This window comes from Coregonus clupeaformis, unplaced genomic scaffold, assembly GCF_020615455.1.
Source record: "Coregonus clupeaformis isolate EN_2021a unplaced genomic scaffold, ASM2061545v1 scaf0064, whole genome shotgun sequence".
In the NCBI taxonomy this organism is placed as follows: Eukaryota; Metazoa; Chordata; class Actinopteri; order Salmoniformes; family Salmonidae; genus Coregonus; species Coregonus clupeaformis.
This window is the reverse complement of record NW_025533519.1, coordinates 75,712-103,105: the sequence shown is the minus strand read 5'-3', so window position 1 is coordinate 103,105 and position 27,394 is coordinate 75,712. Positions and strand designations below refer to the sequence as shown.

The 27,394-nt window shown below is 45.8% G+C and overlaps 1 protein-coding gene across 1 annotated transcript in view; it reads right to left on the bottom strand.

Annotated features, from left to right (window-relative positions):
• Positions 1–505: 505 nt before the first annotated feature.
• LOC121556562 (kinesin-like protein KIF13A) overlaps positions 506–27,394 on the bottom strand; it is a 44,772-nt gene continuing 17,883 nt past the window's right edge. Inside the window, exons 13-26 of the mRNA XM_045212914.1 lie at positions 22,188–22,287; positions 21,427–21,553; positions 21,230–21,285; positions 20,758–20,882; positions 20,293–20,469; positions 18,931–19,023; positions 15,091–15,243; positions 9,410–9,487; positions 9,147–9,197; positions 8,216–8,306; positions 7,764–7,915; positions 5,462–5,653; positions 3,162–4,338; positions 506–2,855 (exon numbers count right to left, since the gene is read on the bottom strand). Coding sequence (XP_045068849.1) covers positions 2,722–2,855; positions 3,162–4,338; positions 5,462–5,653; positions 7,764–7,915; positions 8,216–8,306; positions 9,147–9,197; positions 9,410–9,487; positions 15,091–15,243; positions 18,931–19,023; positions 20,293–20,469; positions 20,758–20,882; positions 21,230–21,285; positions 21,427–21,553; positions 22,188–22,287 — 2,706 coding nt within the window. The 3' untranslated portion in view covers positions 506–2,721. The remainder of the gene's footprint in view (positions 2,856–3,161; positions 4,339–5,461; positions 5,654–7,763; positions 7,916–8,215; positions 8,307–9,146; positions 9,198–9,409; positions 9,488–15,090; positions 15,244–18,930; positions 19,024–20,292; positions 20,470–20,757; positions 20,883–21,229; positions 21,286–21,426; positions 21,554–22,187; positions 22,288–27,394) is intronic.

Genomic DNA, 27,394 nt, shown 5'->3' with positions numbered 1-27,394 from the left:
TTGATAGAAACAGAACAGGGCAGTATTGTATCAGGCCAGCCAGCCCGCAGTCAGCCAAGTCTAGCCTCAGTTTCCAGCCCCTTGAGAAGCACAATGCATTATAGTATACACTGAGTATATCAAACATTAAGAACACCTTCCTAATATTGAGTTGCACCCCCTTTTGCCCTCAGAACAGCCTCAATTCGTTGGGGCATGGACTCTACAAAGTGTTGAAAGCATTCCACAGGGATGGATGTCCTTTGGGTGGTGGAATATTCTTCATACATACGGGAAACTGTGAGCGTGAAAAACCCAGCACCGTTGCAGTTCTTGACACAAGCCGGTGCACCTACTACAATACCCCGTTCAAAGGCACTTAAGTCTTATGTCTTGCCCAGTCACCCTCTGAATGGCACACATACACAATCCATGTCTCAATTGTCTCAAGGCTTAAAAATCATTCTTTAACCTGTCTCCTCCCCCTCATCTACAAGTGGATTTAACAAGTGACACCAATAAGGGATCATAGCTTTCACCTGGATTCACCTGGTCAGTCTATGTCATGGAAAGAGCATGGGTTCTTAATGTTTTGTATAGTCAGTGAAGTTAGCCTCACAACCGGGGTCATATTCATTAGTGTTCACTGTAGCAAAACGTTCCGCAAAACAAAGTTTCTTATTGGACAAGTTCATGTACTCTTCTGTTTTGTGCCTAGTGAATACGACCCAGAGGAAGCCTTGTCGCTTCATTCAGATAGCTGACACAGCATAGATCCAACATGGACGCCTCAGTTTCCACCCCCTAGAGAGGTACAATGTAGTACAGTTGAGAAACTGAGAAACACGCATAGATAGGATAGTACACGTTTCATTTGTCCTGAATTGAAGACAGAAGACTGTCTTGATCCACTCCAGTGCAAGAAGCATGATTCAGTCAGTCAGCAATGGCAACAGTCCCAATAGTTTCAGTGGGTGTGGGGGGGGGTTATCTGTCAATCCACAGTGTTACAGTACACCACCACCACCACCACCAACAGGCTAATGAAGCCTACATGGGCAACATGGCAACCACAGTCATACGTCCTGTACCTCTTCATATTCATGATTAATCAATTCATGACGGCCCAAAAGTTCAGGAAGACTCGTGGCCTAGGCACTATGCGTTACTTTGACACACATATAATATGTACACACATACACACACACACACACACACACACACACACACACACACACACACTAAGTAACATAAGACATCAGTTTAAACAGCAGATATAAAACCATAGTTCTTTGGTTACCCCTGACGACGTATCACAGTGACTTCGATAACAAATCCGGATATCAGTGAGTTATCAACAGTAGTACATTCTCGATCCACACACCCCAGATGACAACCCTCTGTTACCATTACAGGAAGATCTGGTGTCTGAACATAAATATGAGCTGCTGAGCTGATTCAATGATACTAACGTTAGAAAAACACATGTAGGTAATGTCTCTCCATCTAGAGGCTCTCAAGCTAAAATAACGCAGTAGAAAACTTGACTTTCAGTGAACAACGATATGCCTTTATAAAACACACGGGTCAGATGGGCTAAAGGGAAAGCAGACGTTTATACTGACAGACAGAACATGTCTGATCTAGTGGAACAGAAGGGTGGATGGTGAGATTGAGAGAAGAGGAGCTGGTTCTGTTGAGCACTGACAGCTGGCCCTGGTCTAGTAGGAACTGTTCTGGATCTGGCCCTGGTCTAGTAGGAACTGTTCTGGATCTGGGCCTGGTCTAGTAGGAACTGGTCTGGATCTGGCCCTGGTCTAGTAGGAACTGTTCTGGATCTGGCCCTGGTCTAGTAGGAACTGGTCTGGATCTGGCCCTGGTCTAGTAGGAACTGTTCTGGATCTGGGCCTGGTCTAGTAGGAACTGTTCTGGATCTGGCCCTGGTCTAGTAGGAACTGTTCTGGATCTGGCCCTGGTCTAGTAGGAACTGTTCTGGATCTGGCCCTGGTCTAGTAGGAACTGTTCTGGATCTGGCCCTGGTCTAGTAGGAACTGTTCTGGATCTGGCCCTGGTCTAGTAGGAACTGTTCTGGATCTGGGCCTGGTCTAGTAGGAACTGTTCTGGATCTGGCCCTGGTCTAGTAGGAACTGTTCTGGATCTGGCCCTGGTCTAGTAGGAACTGTTCTGGATCTGGCCCTGGTCTAACAGGCCCTGTTCTAGATCTGGCCCTGGTCTAACAGGCCCTGTTCTGGATCTGGCCCTGGTCTAGTAGGAACTGTTCTGGATCTGGGCCTGGTCTAGTAGGAACTGTTCTAGATCTGGCCCTGGTCTAGCAGGAACTGTTCTGGATCTGGCCCTGGTCTAGTAGGAACTGTTCTGGATCTGGGCCTGGTCTAGTAGGAACTGTTCTGGATCTGGGCCTGGTCTAGTAGGAACTGTTCTGGATCTGGGCCTGGTCTAGTAGGAACTGTTCTGGATCTGGGCCTGGTCTAGCAGGAACTGTTCTGGATCTGGGCCTGGTCTAGAAGGCCCTGTTCTGGATCTGGGCCAGGTCTAGTAGGAACTGTTCTGGATCTGGGGACCCCCTTTAGGCGATAGTCCTGGGTGGAGAGTAACTTTCCCAAATTTCCCAGGATTTCCAGAAATCCTAGTTGGAGGATTCTGGAGTTCCTGCTGATTCCAGGAATCTTCCAACCGGGATTCCTGGAAAGACTGGGAATTTGGGGAGTTTTGTGAATTTGATCAGACCAGGGGCTGGGGGTCTGTGGTGTCCATGGAGGGGGGTCCTCTGGTGAGACAGGAGGGCTTGACGAACACCCCGTAGCCTGGAGGACAGCGGAAGTAAACCCTCCCCTGGACTGTCCCGTTGTGCTTGCCTGGATAGTGGAGACAGAGGGGGTATTCAGGGGTCATGTGTCACATTCACAATACATTTCAAACACCTAATAGGTTCCTCACAGGTCCCATTAAGGTCAGTTAAGTATTGACAGAGCACCAGCACTCTAAGAGTGTGTCCCAAATGACAGTCTCACCCTACATAGTGCCCTACTTTTGACCATAGCACTATGGATGCACCCAAAAGCAGTGCACTATAGTATATAGGGAATATGGTACTATTTGGGACGCATCCCATTACATTATTATTACACATAACATCATTTGATAAATAAACAGCCACTCACCCACAGCCAGGTCCAGCTGCACACCGACCCAGATCCCCTTGGCGAACTCCACCCCCCCGACGTAGTGCACTGTGCCACTCCTCTTCCCCACCCATACCTGCTCCCCGGGAGCCATCCAGTCAGGCAGCTGGGCCACCGGAGAACCAGAGCCAGAGCCCTCGTCCCCGCTAGAGGAGTCCCCAGAGGCCTCAGTGCTGCTGGGGTTGGGGCTGGGGCAGCTAGGGCTGGGACAGGGGCTCCCTGGAGGTAGGTCTCCCTGGATCGGCTCCTGGATCTGGGGCTCTCCTCCTGCTAGCTGGCCTGGGGGGCTGGAGGGGGGTGGGCAGGGTACGGCTACGCTGCTGACACACGGTTTGCCGTTGTGGAGGTGGGAGTGGTTCTGAGGGAGCGGGGCGTTACCGGGGTGAGATGTATGTTGTTGTTGTTGTTGTGTGTTGATGACGACCGCGTGTTTGTCAGAGACCTCTTTCTTCTTCTCTTGTTGGACAGGGGATATGTGTGGTGCGTCCCCAGGCTGCCATCCTTCCTGGAAGTGTCCCAGCTCACCCAGATCCCCCATGCCGTCGTCGGCCCCCTTGAAGTCTGTAAACTCCTGGCTGACGCTGAGGACACACCTGTGGGGCAGCGGAGAGGGCTGCTGCTCCGAGCAGTTAGGAATACTGACAGGGGAGGTGGTGGTTTGGGGGGTGGGGAGGGGCTGGGAAGGGACACCAGGGGGACACGCAGGGGTCTGGGTGTCACCCCACGGCGAGGCACCTCTGGTCTGGGTGCAGTCGAAGGAGGGGGTCTCGTGGGGATGGAGGTGGTGGGTGTCCCGGTCAGAGTCATTCCTCTCTTGAGCCATCGCGGAGGCGCTGAGCTGGTCGGAGCTGTCGCTGGCGCCGAAGGGCACGTCAGAGAGCGTGGCGTCCGAGGCACTGTGGGAGAAGTAACCGCTGGTGCAGCTGCTGGCGGTGGGGCTCCGTGGAGCCACCTCTTTATCCCGCCCTCCCCGACCCCCCCTCAGCTCTCCCCTGCCCCCCGCCACACACACTACCCCCTCCTGGGTCTCCAGGGTAGCGTTGTACACCTCAAAGTTGGCAAAGTCCTCTGGGATGTAGGACTGGAAGCTGTGGAAGTGCTGAGGGCCCATGCCAAAACTCAGGGCCATTTCCATGTCTGCCTCCTCCTCAGAGTCCTGGGACAGACATCACACAGAGACAGACAGAGACAGGACAGACACCAGACAGAGACAGACAGGACAGACACCAGACAGAGACAGACAGAGGACAGACACCACAGAGAGACAGACATAGGACAGACAGACAGAGACAGGACAGACACCAGACAGAGACAGATAGAGACAGGACAGACACCAGATAGAGACAGACAGAGACAGGACAGACACCACACAGAGACATACAGAGGACAGACACCACACAGAGACATACAGACAGAGGACAGACACCACACAGAGACAGACAGAGGACAGACATCACACAGAGACAGATAGAGGACAGACACCACACAGAGACATACAGACACAGGACAGACATCACACAGAGACATACAGACAGAGGACAGACACCACACAGAGACAGACAGAGGACAGACATCACACAGAGACAGACAGAGAAAGGACAGACACCAGACAGAGACAGACAGAGACAGGACAGACACCAGACAGAGACAGACAGAGGACAGACACCACAGAGAGACAGACATAGGACAGACAGACAGAGACAGGACAGACACCAGACAGAGACAGACAGAGGACAGACACCACACAGAGACAGACAGAGGACAGACACCACACAGAGACAGACACCACACAGAGACAGACAGAGGACAGACACCACACAGAGACAGACAGAGGACAGACACCACACAGAGACAGACAGAGGACAGACACCACACAGGGACAAAGTCAGATACTGTTTCTTTCTGCAGGGAGCCTATCTGTGGAGGCTGGTGAGGGGAAACTCAACAACGGCTGGAATGGATTGAATGGAATCAAAGACGTGTTTGATATGTTTGATGCCATTCAATGTTTTTCATTCCAGCTGTTACAAAGAGCCCTCTTCTGATGTAATGTGTCACCAGCCACCACTGGAGCCTATGTCTACCTATTACAGGATATTAAAATGCATTGAGGACAGTGACCGTAACGATGGATGGAGTGTTGGTTGGTTGAGATGATGTTGGAAGATGGGGGCGGAAACATGAGCTGATGACATCATGCACTTCATACCATATTCACTTCAGTGTAAGGCACCATGGTATTTGTGTGTGTGTGTGTGTGTGTGTTTGTGGTGACTTACAGCGGTGTGTGGCAGTGTGAGGCTGAGCTGTCTGCTGGTGCAGGTACTGAGGGTGAGGGTGGAGGGGGTGAGGGTGGCGGTGAAGGGGGTGCGGTGGCCCTCGCTGCCCGCTCGAGGCCTGCGCCAGGGGGCATGGCCGTGGCAGGGAGGGGGGAGCAGCACGGAGCTGTCCACACATGAGGAGCGCATGCTCTGCAGATGGGGGTCACACAGGAGGCATGCATGGAGCAGGTGAGTTAACGTACACTCATACATACATGCACAGTCCGGTGCAGTCAATAGGTTGTAGAGTTAGTTAGTTACTGTACTAGAACTGGTGATGCAGACATGCAGTCGATATTGAATGTCTATTAAATGAATATGGTTGGGATTGGCGTCCTAAATGTCATGCTAGTCCAGTGCAGCGCAAAAGCATCAATGCTTTGGATGAGATGACATCACAATAGATTTAGAGCATGTAGCTCCCCATTCATACAATAGATTTAGAGCATGGAGCTCCCCATTCATACAATAGATTTAGAGCATGGAGCTCCCCATTCATACAATAGATTTAGAGCATGCAGCTCCCCATTCATACAATAGATTTAGAGCATGGAGCTCCCCATTCATACAATAGATTTAGAGCATGGAGCTCCCCATTCATACAATAGATTTAGAGCATGGAGCTCCCCATTCATACAATAGATTTAGAGCAAGGAGCTCCCCATTCATACAATAGATTTAGAGCATGCAGCTCCCCATTCATACAATAGATTTAGAGCATGGAGCTCCCCATTCATACAATAGATTTAGAGCATGGAGCTCCCCATTCATACAATATATTTAGAGCATGGAGCTCCCCATTCATACAATAGATTTAGAGCATGCAGCTCCCCATTCATACAATAGATTTAGAGCATGGAGCTCCCCATTCATACAATAGATTTAGAGCATGGAGCTCCCCATTCATACAATATATTTAGAGCATGGAGCTCCCCATTCATACAATAGATTTAGAGCATGGAGCTCCCCATTCATACAATAGATTTAGAGCATGGAGCTCCCCATTCATACAATAGATTTAGAGCATGGAGCTCCCCATTCATACAATATATTTAGAGCATGCAGCTCCCCATTCATACAATAGATTTAGAGCATGGAGCTCCCCATTCATACAATAGATTTAGAGCATGGAGCTCCCCATTCATACAATATATTTAGAGCATGGAGCTCCCCATTCATACAATAGATTTAGAGCATGGAGCTCCCCATTCATACAATAGATTTAGAGCATGGAGCTCCCCATTCATACAATAGATTTCAAACATCTGTGAGCAGATCACATTCAGCCAGAACAATCAGCAATCATCAGACAGGTTTAGTTGAATTAGTAGCTGTTGAATGAGGTAAACATCTATCTGTGTGTACTGGATTCACTTAGAATGGGGAAAATGTCCTGTTTCAATGAGTACTACTGACGCAATGTAATACTGTCACATTGCAGAAAAGGAGGGATGTCACTGAATGAAGAGAAACGATGGGAATGACAAAGAAGAAGAAGAAAAACACAGGACAGGAAATAGGGAAAGACAGAAAGACAGAAAGACAGAAAGACAGAAGGAGAGGAGATAAAAGGGGCCAGAGAGAGAGAGAGAGACAGAGAGAGAGAGAGCGAGAGAGAGAGAGAGACAGAGAGAGAGAGAGAGACAGAGAGAGAGAGAGAGAGAGAGAGAGAGAGAGAGAGAGAGAGCAGAGAGAGAGAGAGAGAGAGAGAGAGAGAGAGAGAGAGACAGAGAGAGAGAGAGACAGAGATAGATAGAGAGAGAGACAGAGATAGATAGAGAGAGAGAGAGACAGAGATAGAGAGAGACAGAGAGAGAGAGAGACAGAGAGACAGAGAGAGAGAGAGACAGAGAGAGAGAGAGAGACAGAGAGAGAGAGAGAGAGAGACAGAGATAGATAGAGAGAGAGAGAGAGACAGAGATAGATAGAGAGAGAGAGAGAGAGAGAGAGACAGAGATAGAGAGAGAGACAGAGAGAGAGACAGAGAGAGAGAGAGAGACAGAGAGAGAGAGAGAGAGAGAGAGAGAGAGAGAGACAGAGATAGAGAGAGAGAGAGAGAGAGACAGAGAGAGAGAGAGAGAGAGAGAGACAGAGAGAGAGAGAGAGAGACAGAGAGAGAGAGAGAGAGAGAGAGAGAGAGAGACAGAGAGAGAGAGAGAGAGAGAGAGAGACAGAGAGAGAGAGAGAGAAGAGAGAGAGAGAGAGAGAGAGAGAGAGACAGAGAGAGAGAGGGGAGGGAGAGAGAGATGGATGGTTGTACCTCCTGTCCCAGTAGTGGTCGTGCCTCCAGGACTCTCTTGGTCTTCCTCTCTTCTCTGACTGGCAGCAGGGACTTGAGGAACTTGGGCGTCTGGGGAGAGAGGGCCTTGAACGGGCTAGAGTTGAAGAAGATGTGGCTCTCTGGTACCAGACCTGAGGGGGAACGCAGTACTAAAAACAAAAAGCATAGCTCTTTCAGTTCTCCATTTAAAATGCTTTTTAGTCCTCTACTATTCTTAACCTGTCCGGGAAACCAGCCAGTTCTTATAAACCAGTTCTTATCACAGTCCTCATACGGAGGGAGGGCCTGGACGTTTTCCTGACTACATGACCTGATTTAGAAACACTCAGGGCCCTAGATATAATCTAAAACAAGAGTTTCCTGGTCAGGCCTCCTGGTCCCAAATATAGTTAAATGTTTGAGTTGTTGTTATTGATTTCTTGTTTTTTTACCGTGATTCTCTGTCTTGTTTTTGAGTGGCGTCCCACACAGAGAACCACCGTCCTGGAGAGTGCAGTCAGAGACATCCTGATGACAGTCACCCTGGAAGACGACCAGACAGACAGACAGGTTAGTCACAATGGCCCTGGAGGACGACCAGACAGACAGACAGGTTATTCACAATGACCCTGGAGGACGACCAGACAGACAGACAGACAGGTTAGTCACAATGACCCTGGAGGACGACCAGACAGACAGACAGGTTATTCACAATGACCCTGGAGGAAGACCAGACAGACAGACAGGTTATTCACAATGACCCTGGAAGACGACCAGACAGACAGACAGGTTATTCACAATGACCCTGGAGGACGACCAGACAGACAGACAGACAGGTTAGTCACAATGACCCTGGAAGACGACCAGACAGACAGACAGGTTATTCACAATGACCCTGGAAGACGACCAGACAGACAGACAGGTTAGTCACAATGACCCTGGAAGACGACCAGACAGACAGACAGACAGGTTATTCACAATGGCCCTGGAGGACGACCAGACAGACAGACAGGTTATTCACAATGACCCTGGAGGACGACCAGACAGACAGACAGGTTAGTCACAATGACCCTGGAAGACAACCAGACAGACAGACAGACAGGTTATTCACAATGACCCTGGAAGACGACCAGACAGACAGACAGACAGGTTAGTCACAATCACCCTGGAAGACGACCAGACAGACAGACAGGTTAGTCACAATGACCCTGGAAGACGACCAGACAGACAGACAGACAGGTTAGAGCATAGTAATATAATGACTGGTACTAGTATTATTACACATTCCCATTCTATGGGTTAGATCAGTAGACCTACAGTAAGTGATCCATAAGACAGATTGTTTAATAAAGAGCCATTCTACTGCACTGTACTGTACTGTACCTTCCAGTCTCCATCCTCACAGCCAGTCAGGTCTGTTTTGCTGCAGGAAGACTGGAAGACAACATCAAGAGATTACTAACTCTCACTGACACACACATTTCTGTCTTACAATTGGAGGTACGTTGGAGGTGCCGATATGTGTGTGTGTGTGTGTGTGTGTGTGTGTGTGTGTGTGTGTGTGTGTGTGTGTGTTCTTACGTGCTGTACGTTGGAGGTGCCGATATGTGTGTGTGTGTGCGTGCGTGCGTGCGTGTGTGTCTTACGTGCTGTACGTTGGGGGTGCTGAAACTCCTTCTGATGTTTCTCCCTTTAACAGACAGAGCTTCCTTCACCGTCACCGCCTGATGACATCAATCAAACAAACTTTATTGTCCCCAAAGAGAAATCTGGTTGGCAGTGATCCATTTAGATATTGACGTTACACAAACCACACAGGATTCACACATCTAAACTCATGGATGAAAAGAACAGCATTTAACAGCAAGATCCAGTACGATTCAACAGCGTGAAGTGTGTGTGTGAAATGTGTGTGTGTAGTGTGAAATGTGTGTGTGTAGTGTTAAGTGTGTGTGTGTAGTGTGAAGTGTGTGTGTGTGTGTGTGAAATGTGTGTGTGTGTGGGTGTAGTGTGTGTGTGTGTAGTGTGTGTGTAGTGTGAAATGTGTGTGTGTGTGTGTAGTGTGTGTGTGTAGTGTGTGTGTGTGTGTGTAGTGTGTGTGTGTGTGTAGTGTGTGTAGTGTGTAGTATGTAGTGTGTAGTGTGTGTGTGTAGTGTGTAGTGTGTGTGTGTAGTGTGTAGTGTGTGTAGTGTGTGTGTGTAGTGTGTGTGTGTAGTGTGTGTGTGTAGTGTGTAGTGTGTGTGTGTAGTGTGTAGTGTGTGTGTGTAGTGTGTGTAGTGTGTAGTGTGTGTGTGTAGTGTGTAGTGTGTGTAGTGTGTAGTGTGTGTGTGTAGTGTGTAGGGTGTGTAGTGTGTAGTGTGTAGTGTGTGTGGTGTGTAGTGTGTAGTGTGTAGTGTGTGTAGTGTGTAGTGTGTGTGGTGTGTAGTGTGTAGTGTGTGTAGTGTGTAGTGTGTGTGGTGTGTAGTGTGTGTGGTGTGTAGTGTGTAGTGTGTAGTGTGTGTAGTGTGTAGTGTGTAGTGTGTGTGGTGTGTAGTGTGTGTGGTGTGTAGTGTGTAGTGTGTAGTGTGTGTAGTGTGTGTAGTGTGTGTAGTGTGTAGTGTGTGTAGTGTGTAGTGTGTGTAGTGTGTAGTGTGTAGTGTGTGTAGTGTGTGTGTGTAGTGTGTAGTGTGTGTGGGTAGTGTGTAGTGTGTATGTGTAGTGTGTAGTGTGTAGGTAGTGTGTAGTGTGTAGTGTGTAGTGTGTAGTGTGTGTGTGTGTAGTGTGTAGTGTGTGTGTGTAGTGTGTAGTGTGTGTGGGTAGTGTGTAGTGTGTAGTGTGTAGTGTGTGTGTGTAGTGTGTGTGTGTAGTGTGTAGTGTGTAGTGTGTGTGTGTAGTGTGTAGTGTGTAGTGTGTGTGGTGTGTAGTGTGTAGTGTGTAGTGTGTGTGGTGTGTAGTGTGTAGTGTGTGTAGTGTGTAGTGTGTGTGTGTAGTGTGTAGTGTGTGTGTGTAGTGTGTAGTGTAGTGTGTAGTGTAGTGTGTAGTGTGTGTAGTGTATAGTGTGTAGTGTGTAGTGTGTAGTGTGTAGTGTGTAGTGTGTATAGTGTGTAGTGTGTAGTGTGTAGTGTATAGTGTGTAGTGTGTAGTGTGTAGTGTGTATAGTGTGTAGTGTGTAGTGTGTAGTGTATAGTGTGTAGTGTGTAGTGTATAGTGTGTAGTGTGTAGTGTATAGTGTGTAGTGTGTGTGGGGTGTAGGGTGTAGGGTGTAGTGTGTAGTGTGTAGTGTGTAGTGTGTAGTGTGTAGTGTGTATAGTGTGTAGTGTGTAGTGTGTAGTGTATAGTGTGTAGTGTGTAGTGTATAGTGTGTAGTGTGTAGTGTGTGTGGGGTGTAGGGTGTAGTGTGTAGTGTGTAGTGTGTAGTGTGTAGTGTGTAGTGTGTGTGGGGTGTAGGGTGTAGGGTGTAGGGTGTGTGGGGTGTAGGGTGTAGTGTGTAGTGTGTAGTGTGTAGTGTATAGTGTGTAGTGTGTAGTGTGTAGTGTGTAGTGTGTGTGGGGTGTAGTGTGTAGTGTGTAGTGTGTAGTGTGTAGTGTATAGTGTATAGTGTATAGTGTGTAGTGTGTAGTGTGTAGGGTGTAGTGTGTAGTGTGTAGTGTGTAGTGTGTAGTGTGTAGTGTGTAGTGTGTAGTGTGTAGTGTGTAGGGTACCTGTCTGAGTCTCTCCAGGCTCAGTATATTCTCCACCTCCAGAACTCCCCTGGTGTATAGTGTGTAGTGTGTAGTGTGTAGTGTGTAGTGTGTAGTGTGTAGTGTAGTGTGTGTGGGGTGTAGGGTGTAGTGTGTAGTGTGTAGTGTGTAGTGTGTAGTGTATAGTGTATAGTGTATAGTGTGTAGTGTGTAGTGTGTAGGGTGTAGTGTGTAGTGTGTAGTGTATAGTGTGTAGTGTGTAGTGTGTAGTGTGTAGTGTGTAGTGTGTAGTGTATAGTGTGTAGTGTGTAGTGTATAGTGTATAGTGTATAGTGTGTAGTGTGTAGTGTGTAGTGTGTAGTGTATAGTGTGTAGTGTATAGTGTATAGTGTGTAGTGTGTAGTGTGTAGTGTGTAGTGTGTAGTGTGTAGTGTATAGTGTGTAGTGTATAGTGTATAGTGTATAGTGTATAGTGTGTAGGGTACCTGTCTGAGTCTCTCCAGGCTCAGTATATTCTCCACCTCCAGAACTCCCCTGTGTGTATAGTGTGTGGGGTGTAGTGTGTAGTGTATAGTGTATAGTGTGTGGGGTGTAGTGTGTAGTGTATAGTGTATAGTGTGTGGGGTGTAGTGTGTAGTGTGTAGTGTATAGTGTATAGTGTATAGTGTGTAGTGTGTAGTGTGTGTAGGGTGTAGTGTATAGTGTGTAGGGTGTAGTGTGTAGTGTATAGTGTATAGTGTGTAGTGTGTAGTGTATAGTGTGTAGGGTGTAGTGTGTAGTGTATAGTGTATAGTGTGTAGTGTATAGTGTATAGTGTGTAGTGTGTAGTGTATAGTGTATAGTGTGTAGTGTGTAGTGTGTGTAGGGTGTAGTGTATAGTGTGTAGGGTGTAGTGTGTAGTGTATAGTGTATAGTGTGTAGTGTATAGTGTGTAGTGTGTAGTGTGTAGTGTATAGTGTATAGTGTGTAGTGTGTAGTGTGTGTAGGGTGTAGTGTGTAGTGTATAGTGTATAGTGTGTAGTGTATAGTGTGTAGTGTGTAGTGTGTAGTGTATAGTGTATAGTGTGTAGTGTGTAGTGTGTGTAGGGTGTAGTGTATAGTGTGTAGTGTATAGTGTATAGTGTGTAGTGTATAGTGTATAGTGTATAGTGTGTAGTGTGTAGTGTGTAGTGTATAGTGTGTAGTGTATAGTGTGTAGTGTGTAGTGTGTAGTGTGTAGTGTATAGTGTATAGTGTATAGTGTATAGTGTGTAGTGTATAGTGTGTAGTGTGTAGTGTGTAGTGTATAGTGTATAGTGTGTAGTGTATAGTGTGTAGGGTACCTGTCTGAGTCTCTCCAGGCTCAGTATATTCTCCACCTCCAGAACTCCCCTGGTGTATAGTGTATAGTGTATAGTGTATAGTGTGTAGTGTGTAGTGTGTAGTGTATAGTGTATAGTGTATAGTGTATAGTGTGTAGTGTGTAGTGTATAGTGTGTAGTGTATAGTGTGTAGGGTACCTGTCTGAGTCTCTCCAGGCTCAGTATATTCTCCACCTCCAGAACTCCCCTGGTGTATAGTGTATAGTGTATAGTGTATAGTGTGTAGGGTACCTGTCTGAGTCTCTCCAGGCTCAGTATATTCTCCACCTCCAGAACTCCCCTGGTGTATAGTGTGTAGTGTGTAGTGTATAGTGTATAGTGTGTAGTGTATAGTGTATAGTGTGTAGTGTATAGTGTATAGTGTGTAGTGTATAGTGTATAGTGTATAGTGTGTAGTGTATAGTGTGTAGGGTATAGTGTATAGTGTGTAGTGTGTAGTGTGTAGTGTATAGTGTGTAGTGTATAGTGTGTAGTGTGTAGTGTGTAGTGTGTAGTGTATAGTGTATAGTGTATAGTGTATAGTGTGTAGTGTATAGTGTGTAGGGTACCTGTCTGAGTCTCTCCAGGCTCAGTATATTCTCCACCTCCAGAACTCCCCTGGTGTATAGTGTGTAGTGTGTAGTGTGTAGTGTGTAGTGTGTAGTGTGTAGTGTGTAGTGTGTAGGGTACCTGTCTGAGTCTCTCCAGGCTCAGTATATTCTCCACCTCCAGAACTCCCCTGGTGTATAGTGTATAGTGTGTAGTGTATAGTGTATAGTGTGTAGGGTGTAGTGTGTAGTGTATAGTGTATAGTGTATAGTGTATAGTGTATAGTGTATAGTGTATAGTGTATAGTGTATAGTGTGTAGTGTGTAGTGTGTAGGGTACCTGTCTGAGTCTCTCCAGGCTCAGTATATTCTCCACCTCCAGAACTCCCCTGGTGTATAGTGTATAGTGTGTAGTGTATAGTGTATAGTGTGTAGGGTGTAGTGTGTAGTGTATAGTGTATAGTGTATAGTGTATAGTGTATAGTGTATAGTGTATAGTGTGTAGGGTGTAGTGTGTAGTGTGTAGTGTATAGTGTATAGTGTGTAGGGTGTAGTGTGTAGTGTGTAGTGTATAGTGTATAGTGTGTAGGGTGTAGTGTGTAGTGTATAGTGTATAGTGTATAGTGTGTAGTGTATAGTGTGTAGTGTGTAGTGTGTAGTGTGTAGGGTGTAGTGTGTAGTGTGTAGTGTATAGTGTATAGTGTGTAGGGTGTAGTGTGTAGTGTATAGTGTATAGTGTATAGTGTATAGTGTATAGTGTGTAGTGTATAGTGTATAGTGTGTAGGGTGTAGTGTGTAGTGTGTAGTGTATAGTGTATAGTGTGTAGGGTGTAGTGTGTAGTGTATAGTGTATAGTGTATAGTGTGTAGTGTATAGTGTGTAGTGTATAGTGTATAGTGTATAGTGTATAGTGTATAGTGTATAGTGTGTAGTGTATAGTGTGTAGGGTACCTGTCTGAGTCTCTCCAGGATCAGTATATTCTCCACCTCCAGAACTCCCCTGGTGTATAGTGTGTAGTGTGTAGTGTATAGTGTATAGTGTATAGTGTATAGTGTGTAGTGTGTAGTGTATAGTGTATAGTGTGTAGGGTACCTGTCTGAGTCTCTCCAGGATCAGTATATTCTCCACCTCCAGAACTCCCCTGGTGTATAGTGTGTAGTGTGTAGTGTATAGTGTATAGTGTATAGTGTATAGTGTGTAGTGTGTAGTGTATAGTGTATAGTGTGTAGGGTACCTGTCTGAGTCTCTCCAGGATCAGTATATTCTCCACCTCCAGAACTCCCCTGGTGTATAGTGTGTAGTGTATAGTGTGTAGGGTGTAGTGTGTAGTGTATAGTGTGTAGTGTATAGTGTATAGTGTGTAGTGTGTAGTGTATAGTGTATAGTGTATAGTGTATAGTGTATAGTGTATAGTGTGTAGGGTACCTGTCTGAGTCTCTCCAGGCTCAGTATATTCTCCACCTCCAGAACTCCCCTGGTGTATAGTGTGTAGTGTATAGTGTGTAGTGTGTAGTGTGTAGTGTATAGTGTGTAGTGTATAGTGTATAGTGTGTAGGGTGTAGTGTATAGTGTATAGTGTATAGTGTATAGTGTGTAGGGTACCTGTCTGAGTCTCTCCAGGATCAGTATATTCTCCACCTCCAGAACTCCCCTGGTGTATAGTGTGTAGTGTGTAGTGTGTAGTGTGTAGTGTGTAGTGTATAGTGTGTAGTGTATAGTGTATAGTGTGTAGTGTGTAGTGTATAGTGTGTAGTGTATAGTGTATAGTGTGTAGGGTACCTGTCTGAGTCTCTCCAGGATCAGTATATTCTCCACCTCCAGAACTCCCCTGGTGTAGTGCTCTATATACGTCTGTCCATCCTGACTGTCCTCACCGTCTCCCCTCGCTGCCATCAGGGCCAGGGTCTCTCTCTCCTCAGGCTCCTCAGACGCCTGGACACAATATTATTATATTACAATACAACACAATATTATTACATTACAATACAACACAATATTATTACATTACAATACAACACAATATTATTACATTACAATACAACACAATATTATTATATTACAATACAACACAATATTATTACATTACAATACAACACAATATTATTATATTACAATACAACACAATATTATTACATTACAATACAACACAATATTATTACATTACAATACAACACAATATTACTATATCACAATATTATTATATTACAATACAACACAATATTATTACATTACAATACAACACAATATTATTATATTACAATACAACACAATATTATTATATTACAATACAACACAATATTATTACATTACAATACAACACAATATGATTACATTACAATACAACACAATATTACTATATCACAATATTATTATATTACAATACAATATTATTATATTACAATACAACACAATATTATTAAATTACAATACAACACAATATTATTACATTACAATACAACACAATATTATTACATTACAATACAACACAATATTATTACATTACAATACAACACAATATGATTACATTACAATACAACACAATATTATTATATTACAATACAACACAATATGATTACATTACAATACAACACAATATTATTATATTACAATACAACACAATATGATTACATTACAATACAACACAATATGATTACATTACAATACAACACAATATTATTATATTACAATACAACACAATATGATTACATTACAATACAACACAATATGATTACATTACAATACAACACAATATGATTACATTACAATACAACACAATATTATTATATTACAATACAATATGATTACATTACAATACAACACAATATGATTACATTACAATACAACACAATATGATTACATTCCAATACAACACACTATGATTATAACCAAACTGTCCTAGGGTGGTATAACGGTCTAAGCCTTGCTTCTGGGTTCCAATGCGCCAGCGCTGTTTCAGCGACTCTCTCCTACCTTTCCTCTCTAGTAAGCATTTCCTTGGACGATGTACAGTGAGGGAAAAAAGTATTTGATCCCCTGCCCCTTTGTTCCCTTGGCCGTGTGTTTTGGGTCATTGTCATGCTGGAATACCCATCCACAACCCATTTTCAATGCCCTAGCTGAGGGAAGGAGGTTCTCACCCAAGATTTGATGGTACATGGCCCTGTCCATCGTCCCTTTGATGGGGTGAAGTTGTCCTGTCCCCTTAGCAGAAAAACACCCCCAAAGCATAATGTTTCCACCTCCATGTTTGACGGTGGGGATTGTGTTCTTGGGGTCATAGGCAGCATTCCTCCTCCTCCAAACACGGCGAGTTGATTTGATGCCAAAGAGCTCGATTTTGGTCTCATCTGACCACAACACTTTCACCCAGTTCTCCTCTGAATCATTCAGATGTTCATTGGCAAACTTCAGAAGGGCCTGTATATGTGCTTTCTTGAGCAGGGGGACCTTGCGGGCGCTGCAGGATTTCAGTCCTTCACGGCGTAGTGTGTTACCAATTGTTTTCTTGGTGACTATGGTCCCAGCTGCCTTGAGATCATTGGACAAGATCCTCCCGTGTAGTTCTGGGTTGATTCCTCACCGTTCTCATGATCATTGCAACTCCACGAGGTGAGATCTTGCATGGAGCCCCAGGCCGAGGGAGATTGACAGTTCTTTTGTGTTTCTTCCATTTGCGAATAATCGCACCAACTGTTGTCACCTTCTCACCAAGCTGCTTGGCGATGGTCTTGTAGCCCATTCCAGCCTTGTGTAGGTCTACAATCTTGTCCCTGACATTCTTGGAGAGCTCTTTGGTCTTGGCCATGGTGGAGAGTTTGGAATCTGATTGATTGATTGCTTCTGTGGACAGGTGTCTTTTATACAGGTAACAAACTGAGATTAGGAGCACTCCCTTTAAGAGTGTGCTCCTAATCTCAGCTCGTTACCTGTATAAAAGACACCTGGGAACCAGAAATCTTTCTGATTGAGAGGGGTCAAATACTTATTTCCCTCATTAAAATGCAAATCAATTTATAACATTTTTGATATGCGTTTTTCTGGATTTTTTTATTGTTATTCTGTCTCTCACTGTTCAAATAAACCTACCATTAAAATTATAGACTGATCATTTCTTTGTCAGTGGGCAAACGTTCAAAATCAGCAGGGGATCAAATACTTTTTTCCCTCACTGTATACCATGCGGATCCCGTACATACGACTAATAACATAATATGTAATGCACATCAACTCGGTACTGGTACTTCCTGTATATAGACATGTTATTTTCTACTTCCTGTATATAGACATGTTATTTTCTACTTCCTGTATATAGACATGTTATTTTCTACTCCCTGTATATAGACATGTTATTTTCTACTCCCTGTATATAGACATGTTATTTTCTACTCCCTGTATATAGACATGTTATTTTCTACTTCCTGTATATAGACATGTTATTTTCTACTCCCTGTATATAGACATGTTATTTTCTACTCCCTGTATATAGACATGTTATTTTCTACTTCCTGTATATAGACATGTTATTTTCTACTCCCTGTATATAGACATGTTATTTTCTACTCCCTGTATATAGACATGTTATTTTCTACTTCCTGTATATAGCCATGTTATTTTCTACTCCCTGTATATAGACATGTTCTTTTCTACTTCCTGTATATAGACATGTTATTTTCTACTCCCTGTATATAGCCATGTTATTTTCTACTCCCTGTATATAGACATGTTATTTTCTACTCCCTGTATATAGCCATGTTATTTTCTACTCTCTGTATATAGACATGTTATTTTCTACTCCCTGTATATAGACATGTTATTTTCTACTTCCTGTATATAGACATGTTATTTTCTACTCTCTGTATATAGACATGTTATTTTCTACTCCCTGTATATAGACATGTTATTTTCTACTTCCTGTATATAGCCATGTTATTTTCTACTCTCTGTATATAGACATGTTCTTTTCTACTTCCTGTATATAGCCATGTTATTTTCTACTCCCTGTATATAGACATGTTATTTTCTACTTCCTGTATATAGCCATGTTATTTTCTACTTCCTGTATATAGCCATGTTATTTTCTACTTCCTGTATATAGCCATGTTATTTTCTACTCCCTGTATATAGACATGTTAGTTTCTACTCCCTGTATATAGACATGTTATTTTCTACTTCCTGTATATAGCCATGTTATTTTCTACTTCCTGTATATAGACATGTTATTTTTACTCATTATTGTTGTTCGTTATTCACTGTGTATTTATTCCTCATGTCACTAATTCAAATGTTTAAAAATTGTAATAATATTTCTCTCTGCATTGTTGAAAAGGACCCGTAATTAAGCATTTCACTGTTAGTCTACACCTGTTGTCTACGAAGCATGTGACACATAACCTTTGATTTGATATCAATTAGAACTATCCAATAAACCAAAAACATGTGACAAGTGGGACTCCCCCACTCCTTCAAAAAAATTTATCAACAAGACCTTTAATGTACCATTATCCCTGGATACCAAAAATGAAATACAAATAGTTTCTAACTTTATTTGGTTACTAGTCCATTTTGGACACATTATTGTTGGTCTACTATATTGAACACAGTAACAGTGAAGCTGTTTACCTTTGGTATATTTGACAGAATCTCATAAGTGACTCCACAGGAGTACAGCGTGTTCTTCAAGGACATCCTCCTCTTCAGACTCTGGGTGAAGCTCTATGGCAGAGAAAAACAACATGGTGGATCAGTACTGAGCACAGCACATCACAGACGAGACATTAAAATATACAATATTTGATGGCATCCTCATGAAAGCCTTTCTGCTCTGCACATTGAGTAACAGGCTGCCAGACAGAGAGAGTTACAGGGCCAGATTCCCGGACAGAGGTGAAACCTAGTCCTAGCATGCCTTTTAATCCAGGACTAGGCTTAATCTGGGTCGGGCTTAATGTGCTGTCAGCCATGTCAGTAGGCACCAGACCGGTCCAGTCAGTGCTGACCTGTTTGTTGTAGATGTTGACAGATATCTGTCAGTCAGTCTGTGTGTGTGTCTCCAGTCCAGTCAGTGCTGACCTGTTTGTTGTAGATGTTGACAGATGTTTGTCTGTCAGTCTGTGTGTGTGTCTCCAGTCCAGTCAGTGCTGACCTGTTTGTTGTAGATGTTGACAGATGTTTGTCTGTCAGTCTGTGTGTGTGTCTCCAGTCCAGTCAGTGCTGACCTGTTTGTTGTAGATGTTGACAGATGTTTGTCTGTCAGTCTGTGTGTGTCTCCAGTCCAGTCAGTGCTGACCTGTTTGTTGTAGATGTTGACAGATGTCTGTCAGTCAGTCTGTGTGTGTGTGTGTCTCCAGTCCAGTCAGTGCAGACCTGTTTGTTGTAGATGTTGACAGATGTCTGTCAGTCAGTCTGTGTGTGTGTGTGTCTCCAGTCCAGTCAATGCAGACCTGTTTGTTGTAGATGTTGACAGATGTCTGTCAGTCAGTCTGTGTGTGTGTGTGTGTCTCCAGTTCAGTCAGTGCTGACCTGTTTGTTGTAGATGTTGACAGATGTCTGTCAGTCAGTCTGTGTGTGTGTGTGTCTCCAGTCCAGTCAGTGCTGACCTGTTTGTTGTAGATGTTGACAGATGTCTGTCAGTCAGTCTGTGTGTGTGTGTGTCTCCAGTCCAGTCAATGCAGACCTGTTTGTTGTAGATGTTGACAGATGTCTGTCAGTCAGTCTGTGTGTGTGTGTGTCTCCAGTCCAGTCAGTGCTGACCTGTTTGTTGTAGATGTTGACAGATGTCTGTCAGTCAGTCTGTGTGTGTGTGTGTCTCCAGTCCAGTCAGTGCTGACCTGTTTGTTGTAGATGTTGACAGATGTCTGTCAGTCAGTCTGTGTGTGTGTGTGTCTCCAGTCCAGTCAGTGCTGACCTGTTTGTTGTAGATGTTGACAGATGTCTGTCAGTCAGTCTGTGTGTGTGTGTGTCTCCAGTTCAGTCAGTGCTGACCTGTTTGTTGTAGATGTTGACAGAGATCCTCTTTCGGACCACCAGTTCCATGGAGGCCGGGTGGCAGAGCTGCACCGTGGCTTTAATGATCACGTAGATACGCTCGTTGGGTGACGTCACGCGGTTCAGGTGCACAGAGTCGTGGATGGATGAGTCCCAGGAGCACACCGCTGACACCTGGTGGCAGGAGGACAAATGACAGACAGGAGTTAGTTACACGCTGTACTGCATGGTGGGAAAACACTCACAACTATTATTCTTAGGGTTACAAAATTCTTTTCCAGAAATCCTGATTGGAGGACTCCCGGGTTTCCTGCGTATTTCCTCCGAGAATTTTCCAACCGGGATTTCGGGAAAACGGGAAGTGGCCAGTGCATGCGCACACACACACACACACACACACACACACACACACACACACACACACACACACACACACACACACACACACACACAGTACTCTACCTCGTCATCACTGTGTCTGATGATGGGCAGGTAGAAGAATTGGCTACCATGCTCCTTGGGCAGGATAGAGTTAACCCCGGCAGCGTTGGGTCCTGTTAACTGTTCATTCACTGTCAGGTTGTCTGCTGCAGAGGTGACAGAGACACACAGAGAGAGGGTCTGCAGTGGGGTCGCCAATTATTAAACATTTTTATGAACTAAAAATTAAGAGAGCGGTATAGGACAACATTCACATTTATGTATTTATTTATTTTCCTTTTAATAAGAGATTAAAATGCATGAATAGAAGGTTATTTGTTGATGTAAAAATTGAAATGTATCGATTTTAAGGTTGTGTCATTAGATTTGGGGTGGGGTAAGGTCGCAAAAGAAAATGGGGGAAAAAATGGGGTCCCCGCTGAAAAAGTTGGAATACCACTGGGTCAGAGGTAAAGTGGTTTAATGTCACTATTAAGGTGATTCCAGGCCTTACCATTCAAGTCCAGGAAGAGGACAGGGATGTGAGCTTCCATCCCAGCAGAGGGAGCGCTGCAACAGTGACACAGTAGAACACAGGGTCAAAGGCAGTACTACAGAGAGCCAAACTCTAAGGTTGTGTAATGTATAAAAGCAGACATACATTCAGTGATTATTTCATTCGGTGTATTAAAGAATGACCATCAGACTTACCAGTGGGCAGGGGCACCAGGTATGCCACTGCCAGGCGCGGGCACCAATACAGCGTTCCTCTCCTCAGTCAGCCCTACCCACTGTTCCACCAGCCTGGCCTCCCTCTCCATGTCCTCCTCTGACTTCTCTGGAGAGAGAGAGAGACAGAGAGAGAGAGAGAGAGAGAGAGAGAGAGAGAGAGACAGACAGAGAGAGAGACAGAGAGAGAGAGAGACAGACAGAGAGAGAGACAGAGAGAGAGAGAGAGAGAGAGAGAGACAGACAGAGAGAGAGACAGAGAGAGAGAGAGACAGACAGAGAGAGAGACAGAGAGAGAGAGAGAGAGACAGAGAGAGACAGAGAGAGAGAGAGAGAGAGAGAGAGAGAGAGAGACAGAGAGAGACAGAGAGAGAGAGAGAGAGAGAGAGAGAGAGAGAGAGAGAGAGACAGAGAGAGACAGAGAGAGACAGAGAGAGAGAGAGAGAGAGAGAGAGAGCAGAGAGAGAGAGAGAGAGACAGAGAGAGAGACAGAGAGAGAGAGAGACAGAGACAGAGAGAGACAGAGAGAGAGAGAGAGAGAGAGAGAGAGAGAGAGAGAGAGAGGAGGGGGGGAGTGATAAAGGAAGGAGTGTGAGGAGGAGGAGTGTAACAGAAACCAAGTCCCAAAAGGGAAAAACCTGCCCACCAAGAATGCTGAATAAGCTAAATCAAGCACAACTAAAGTAATTGAAAGGACAGATCCAGGTCCAGAGTATAGCTGTATAGTCAGGCCTGGGACTCACCCTGTTTGTTGATGATCTTGTTGATCTGTTCGTCCAGGTACCCTTGTCGTTTGATGAGGGCCTCAGACCAGCGCTCCCTCACGCAGTTCAGATCCTCCTCCTACAGGCCAAGAGAAGACAGTATCACTGTCAGTGGGCTGCAGCATTACAGGACGTTCAGTCAGGTCACATTTGGGCTGATTTGAATGGGCGCCAACGGCAGATTCATACTTCCTTTACCCCAGTCGACCCCACATGACCACCGTGAGAAGCCACAGTGTGAGGCCCTAAAAGCCAAGTCAAAGTTAATCCTCTTTCTCAAAGTGTATTGAAAAAAGTCCCAACCGCTATCAGGAAATGGAATGGCTCCCAGGCTCTGAGCCTTTAATGTACTGTTGCCTGATTAAAAGATTACATTACCATGATCAAACTACCCACCCAGCATGATCACGACCACACACATGCACACTCCACCCCCATTCCTGATTTCTCTCACACACACACACACACACACACACACACACACACACACACACACACACACACACACACACACACACACACACACTCACATTGGAAAGGATGGGCCTGAGCAAAACACTGCACGGATTCACCAATCTTTATAAATAATAAATATGGATGACTTAATGGTAAGTTGAAAAAAAAAACCGGTGATGATCAGTGAGTCTGTACTACACTGGCCTGCTCAGGCCCATCCTCTGGAACACAGAGACACACCCTCTGTTTCATGTCCTACCTGATTACACGGGGAGACCAACACTCTGTTCCATGTCCTACCTGATCACACGGGGAGACCAACACTCTGTTCCATGTCCTACCTGATCACACGGGGAGACCAACACTCTGTTCCATGTCCTACCTGATCACACGGGAGACCAACACTCTGTTCCATGTCCTACCTGATCACACGGGGAGACCAACACTCTGTTCCATGTCCTACCTGATCACACGGGGAGACCAACACTCTGTTCCATGTCCTACCTGATCACACGGGGAGACCAACACTCTGTTCCATGTCCTACCTGATCACACGGGGAGACCAACACTCTGTTCCATGTCCTACCTGATCTACACGGGGAGACCAACACTCTGTTCCATGTCCTACCTGATCACACGGGGAGACCAACACTCTGTTCCATGTCCTACCTGATCACATGGGGAGACCAACACTCTGTTCCATGTCCTACCTGATTACACGGGGAGACCAACACTCTGTTCCATGTCCTACCTGATCACACGGGGAGACCAACACTCTGTTCCATGTCCTACCTGATCACACGGGGAGACCAACATACAGAAACACTGACCCATTCCAATTGGTGGTTTTCAGTCAACCAAAGTGAAACAACCTCTGTGGAAGTGCAAGTGAACTCGACTCCCCTGTCATGCAAAACGAGTCATGCATCCATGCAGCCATGCGTTGACTCCCCTGTCATGCAAAACGAGTCATGCATCCATGCAGCCATGCGTTGGTCATGTGATTGAGTGAGGTGAGGCACAACATGTCTCCTGCAGCAGCTCTTGAGTAGCAGGTTGAGAAGCAGACAGGAAGGAGGTTAGTGTGTGTTGGTTTAACCTGAGGGACTGAGGGGGTGGTAGGTCCGAGGGACAGACTGGACCACACACAGACAGACGACAGACAGACACCAGGGCACTGTCGAGTGGGAGGAAAGAAAGCCAGAATATGAGTGATCTATCTGGGCCTGGGGTGCTGCCTTAAAAAGGGTTTCTAATTGTTTTCTTTGGTTGGCTGACATTATTTATTTACAGTGAGGGAAAAAAAAGTATTTGATCCCCTGCTGATTTTGTACGTTTGCCCACTGACAAAGACATGATCAGTCTATAATTTTAATGGTAGGTTTATTTGAACAGTGAGAGACAGAATAAAAACAAAAAAATCCAGAAAAACGCATGTCAAAAATGTTATAAATTGATTTGCATTTTAATGAGGGAAATAAGCAGAGGTGTGGACTCGAGTCATGTGACTTGGACTCGAGTCAGACTCGAGTCATGAATTTGATGACTTCAGACTCGACTCGACAAAATGTACAAAGACTTGCAACTCGACTTGGACTTTAACATCAATGACTCATGACTTGACTTGGACTTGCGCCTTATGACTCGAGAAGACTTGCTACGAGGACTTGTAATGACTTGCAAAGGCTTGCTAAGAGGACTTGAAATGACTCGAAACTAAAATGTAGGACTTTGGACTCGACTTGAGACTTGATGGCTTTGACTTTTGACTCGACTTGGGACTTGCCTCATCTTTGACTCGACTTGACTCGGGACTCGAGGGCAAAGACTTGAGACTTACTTGTGACTTGCATAACAATGACTTTGTCCCACCTCTGGAAATAAGTATTTGACCCCTCTGCAAAACATGACAGTACTTGGTGGCAAAACCCTTGTTGGCAATCACAGAGGTCAGACGTTTCTTGTAGTTGGCCACCAGGTTTGCACACATCTCAGGAGGGATTTTGTCCCACTCCTCTTTGCAGATCTTCTCCAAGTCATTAAGGTTTCGAGCCTGACGTTTGGCAACTCGAACCTTCAGCTCCCTCCACAGATTTTCTATGGGATTAAGGTCTGGAGACTGGCTAGGCCACTCCAGGACCTTAATGTGCTTCTTCTTGAGCCACTCCTTTGTTGCCTTGGCCGTGTGTTTTGGGTCATTGTCATGCTGGAATAACCATCCACGACCCATTTTCAATGCCCTAGCTGAGGGAAGGAGGTTCTCACCCAAGATTTGATGGTACATGGCCCCGTCCAAGTTGTCCTGTCCCCTTAGCAGAAAAACACCCCCAAAGCATAATGTTTCCACCTCCATGTTTGACGGTGGGGATGGTGTTCTTGGGGTCATAGGCAGCATTCCTCCTCCTCCAAACACGGCGAGTTGAGTTGATGCCAAAGAGCTCGATTTGGTCTCATCTGACCACAACACTTTCACCCAGTTCTCCTCTGAATCATTCAGATGTTCATTGGCAAACTTCAGAAGGGCCTGTATATGTGCTTTCTCGAGCAGGGGGACCTTGCGGGCGCTGCAGGATTTCAGTCCTTCACGGCGTAGTGTGTTACCAATTGTTTTCTTGGTGACTATGGTCCCAGCTGCCTTGAGATCATTGACAAGATCCTCCCGTGTAGTTCTGAGCTGATTCCTCACCGTTCTCATGATCATTGCAACTCCACGAGGTGAGATCTTGCATGGAGCCCCAGGCCGAGGGAGATTGACAGTTCTTTTGTGTTTCTTCCATTTGCGAATAATCGCACCAACTGTTGTCACCTTCTCACCAAGCTGCTTGGCGATGGTCTTGTAGCCCATTCCAGCCTTGTGTAGGTCTACAATCTTGTCCCTGACATTCTTGGAGAGCTCTTTGGTCTTGGCCATGGTGGAGAGTTTGGAATCTGATTGATTGATTGCTTCTGTGGACAGTTGTCTTTTATACAGGTAACAAACTGAGATCAGGAGCACTCCCTTTAAGAGTGTGCTCCTAATCTCAGCTCGTTACCTGTATAAAAGACACCTGGGACCTGGGAGCCAGAAATCTTTCTGATTGAGAGGGGGTCAAATACTTATTTCCCTCATTAAAATGCAAATCAATTCATAACATTTTTGATATGCGTTTTTCTGGATTTTTTTATTGTTATTCTGTCTCTCACTGTTCAAATAAACCTACCATTAAAATTATAGACTGATCATTTCTTTGTCAGTGGGCAAACGTTCAAAATCAGCAGGGGATCAAATACTTTTTTCCCTCACTGTAGACCAGTGCCATCCATGTCCAAAAATGTGCTTGGAGACAAGAGTTCTCCTCCAAAAGTGCACAACATTACCCAATCATGTTCCACTCTGTGAGGCCGGACCTAGGACCAGGGGTTTGTCCTGACCACTAGACCTGACCAGGGAAAACTCAGTGATCTAGATCTAGTCTCCTGTCTCCCACCCCCTACTCCTCTAGTCTCCTGTCTCCCATCCCCTACTCCTCTAGTCTCCTGTCTCCCACCCCCTACTCCTCTAGTCTCCCACCCCCTACTCCTCTAATCTCCTGTCTCCCACCCCCTACTCCTCTAGTCTCCCACCCCCTACTCCTCTAGTCTCCCACCCCCTTACTCCTCTAGTCTCCTGTCTCCCACCCCCTACTCCTCTAGTCTCCTGTCTCCCACCCCCTACTCCTCTAGTCTCCTGTCTCCCACCCCCTACTCCTCTAGTCTCCTGTCTCCCACCCCCTACTCCTCTAGTCTCCTGTCTCCCACCCCCTACTCCTCTAGTCTCCTGCCTCCCACCCCCTACTCCTCTAGTCTCCTGTCTCCCACCCCCTACTCCTCTAGTCTCCTGTCTCCCACCCCCTACTCCTCTAGTCTCCTGTCTCCCACCCCCTACTCCTCTAGTCTCCTGCTCCCACCCCCTACTCCTCTAGTCTCCTGTCTCCCACCCCTACTCCTCTAGTCTCCTCAGTCTCCCACCCCCTACTCCTCTAGTCTCCTGTCTCCCACCCCCTACTCCTCTAGTCTCCTGTCTCCCACCCCCTACTCCTCTAGTCTCCTGCCTCCCACCCCCTACTCCTCTAGTCTCCTGTCTCCCACCCCCTACTCCTCTAGTCTCCCACCCCCTACTCCTCTAGTCTCCTGTCTCCCACCCCCTACTCCTCTAGTCTCCTGTCTCCCACCCCCTACTCCTCTAGTCTCCTGTCTCCCACCCCCTACTCCTCTAGTCTCCTGTCTCCCACCCCCTACTCCTCTAGTCTCCTGCCTCCCACCCCCTACTCCTCTAGTCTCCTGTCTCCCACCACCTACTCCTCTAGTCTCCCACCCCTACTCCTCTAGTCTCCTGTCTCCCACCCCCTACTCCTCTAGTCTCCTGTCTCCCACCCCCTACTCCTCTAGTCTCCCCCCCCGTCTCCCACCCCCTACTCCTCTAGTCTCCTGCCTCCCACCCCCTACTCCTCTAGTCTCCTGTCTCCCATCCCCTACTCCTCTAGTCTCTCACCCCCTACTCCTCTAGTCTCCTGTCTCCCATCCCCTACTCCTCTAGTCTCCTGCCTCCCACCCCCTACTCCTCTAGTCTCTCACCCCCCTACTCCTCTAGTCTCCTGTCTCCCATCCCCTGCTCCTCTAGTCTCCTGTCTCCCACCCCCTACTCCTCTAGTCTCTCACCCCCTACTCCTCTAGTCTCCTGTCTCCCATCCCCTGCTCCTCTAGTCTCCTGT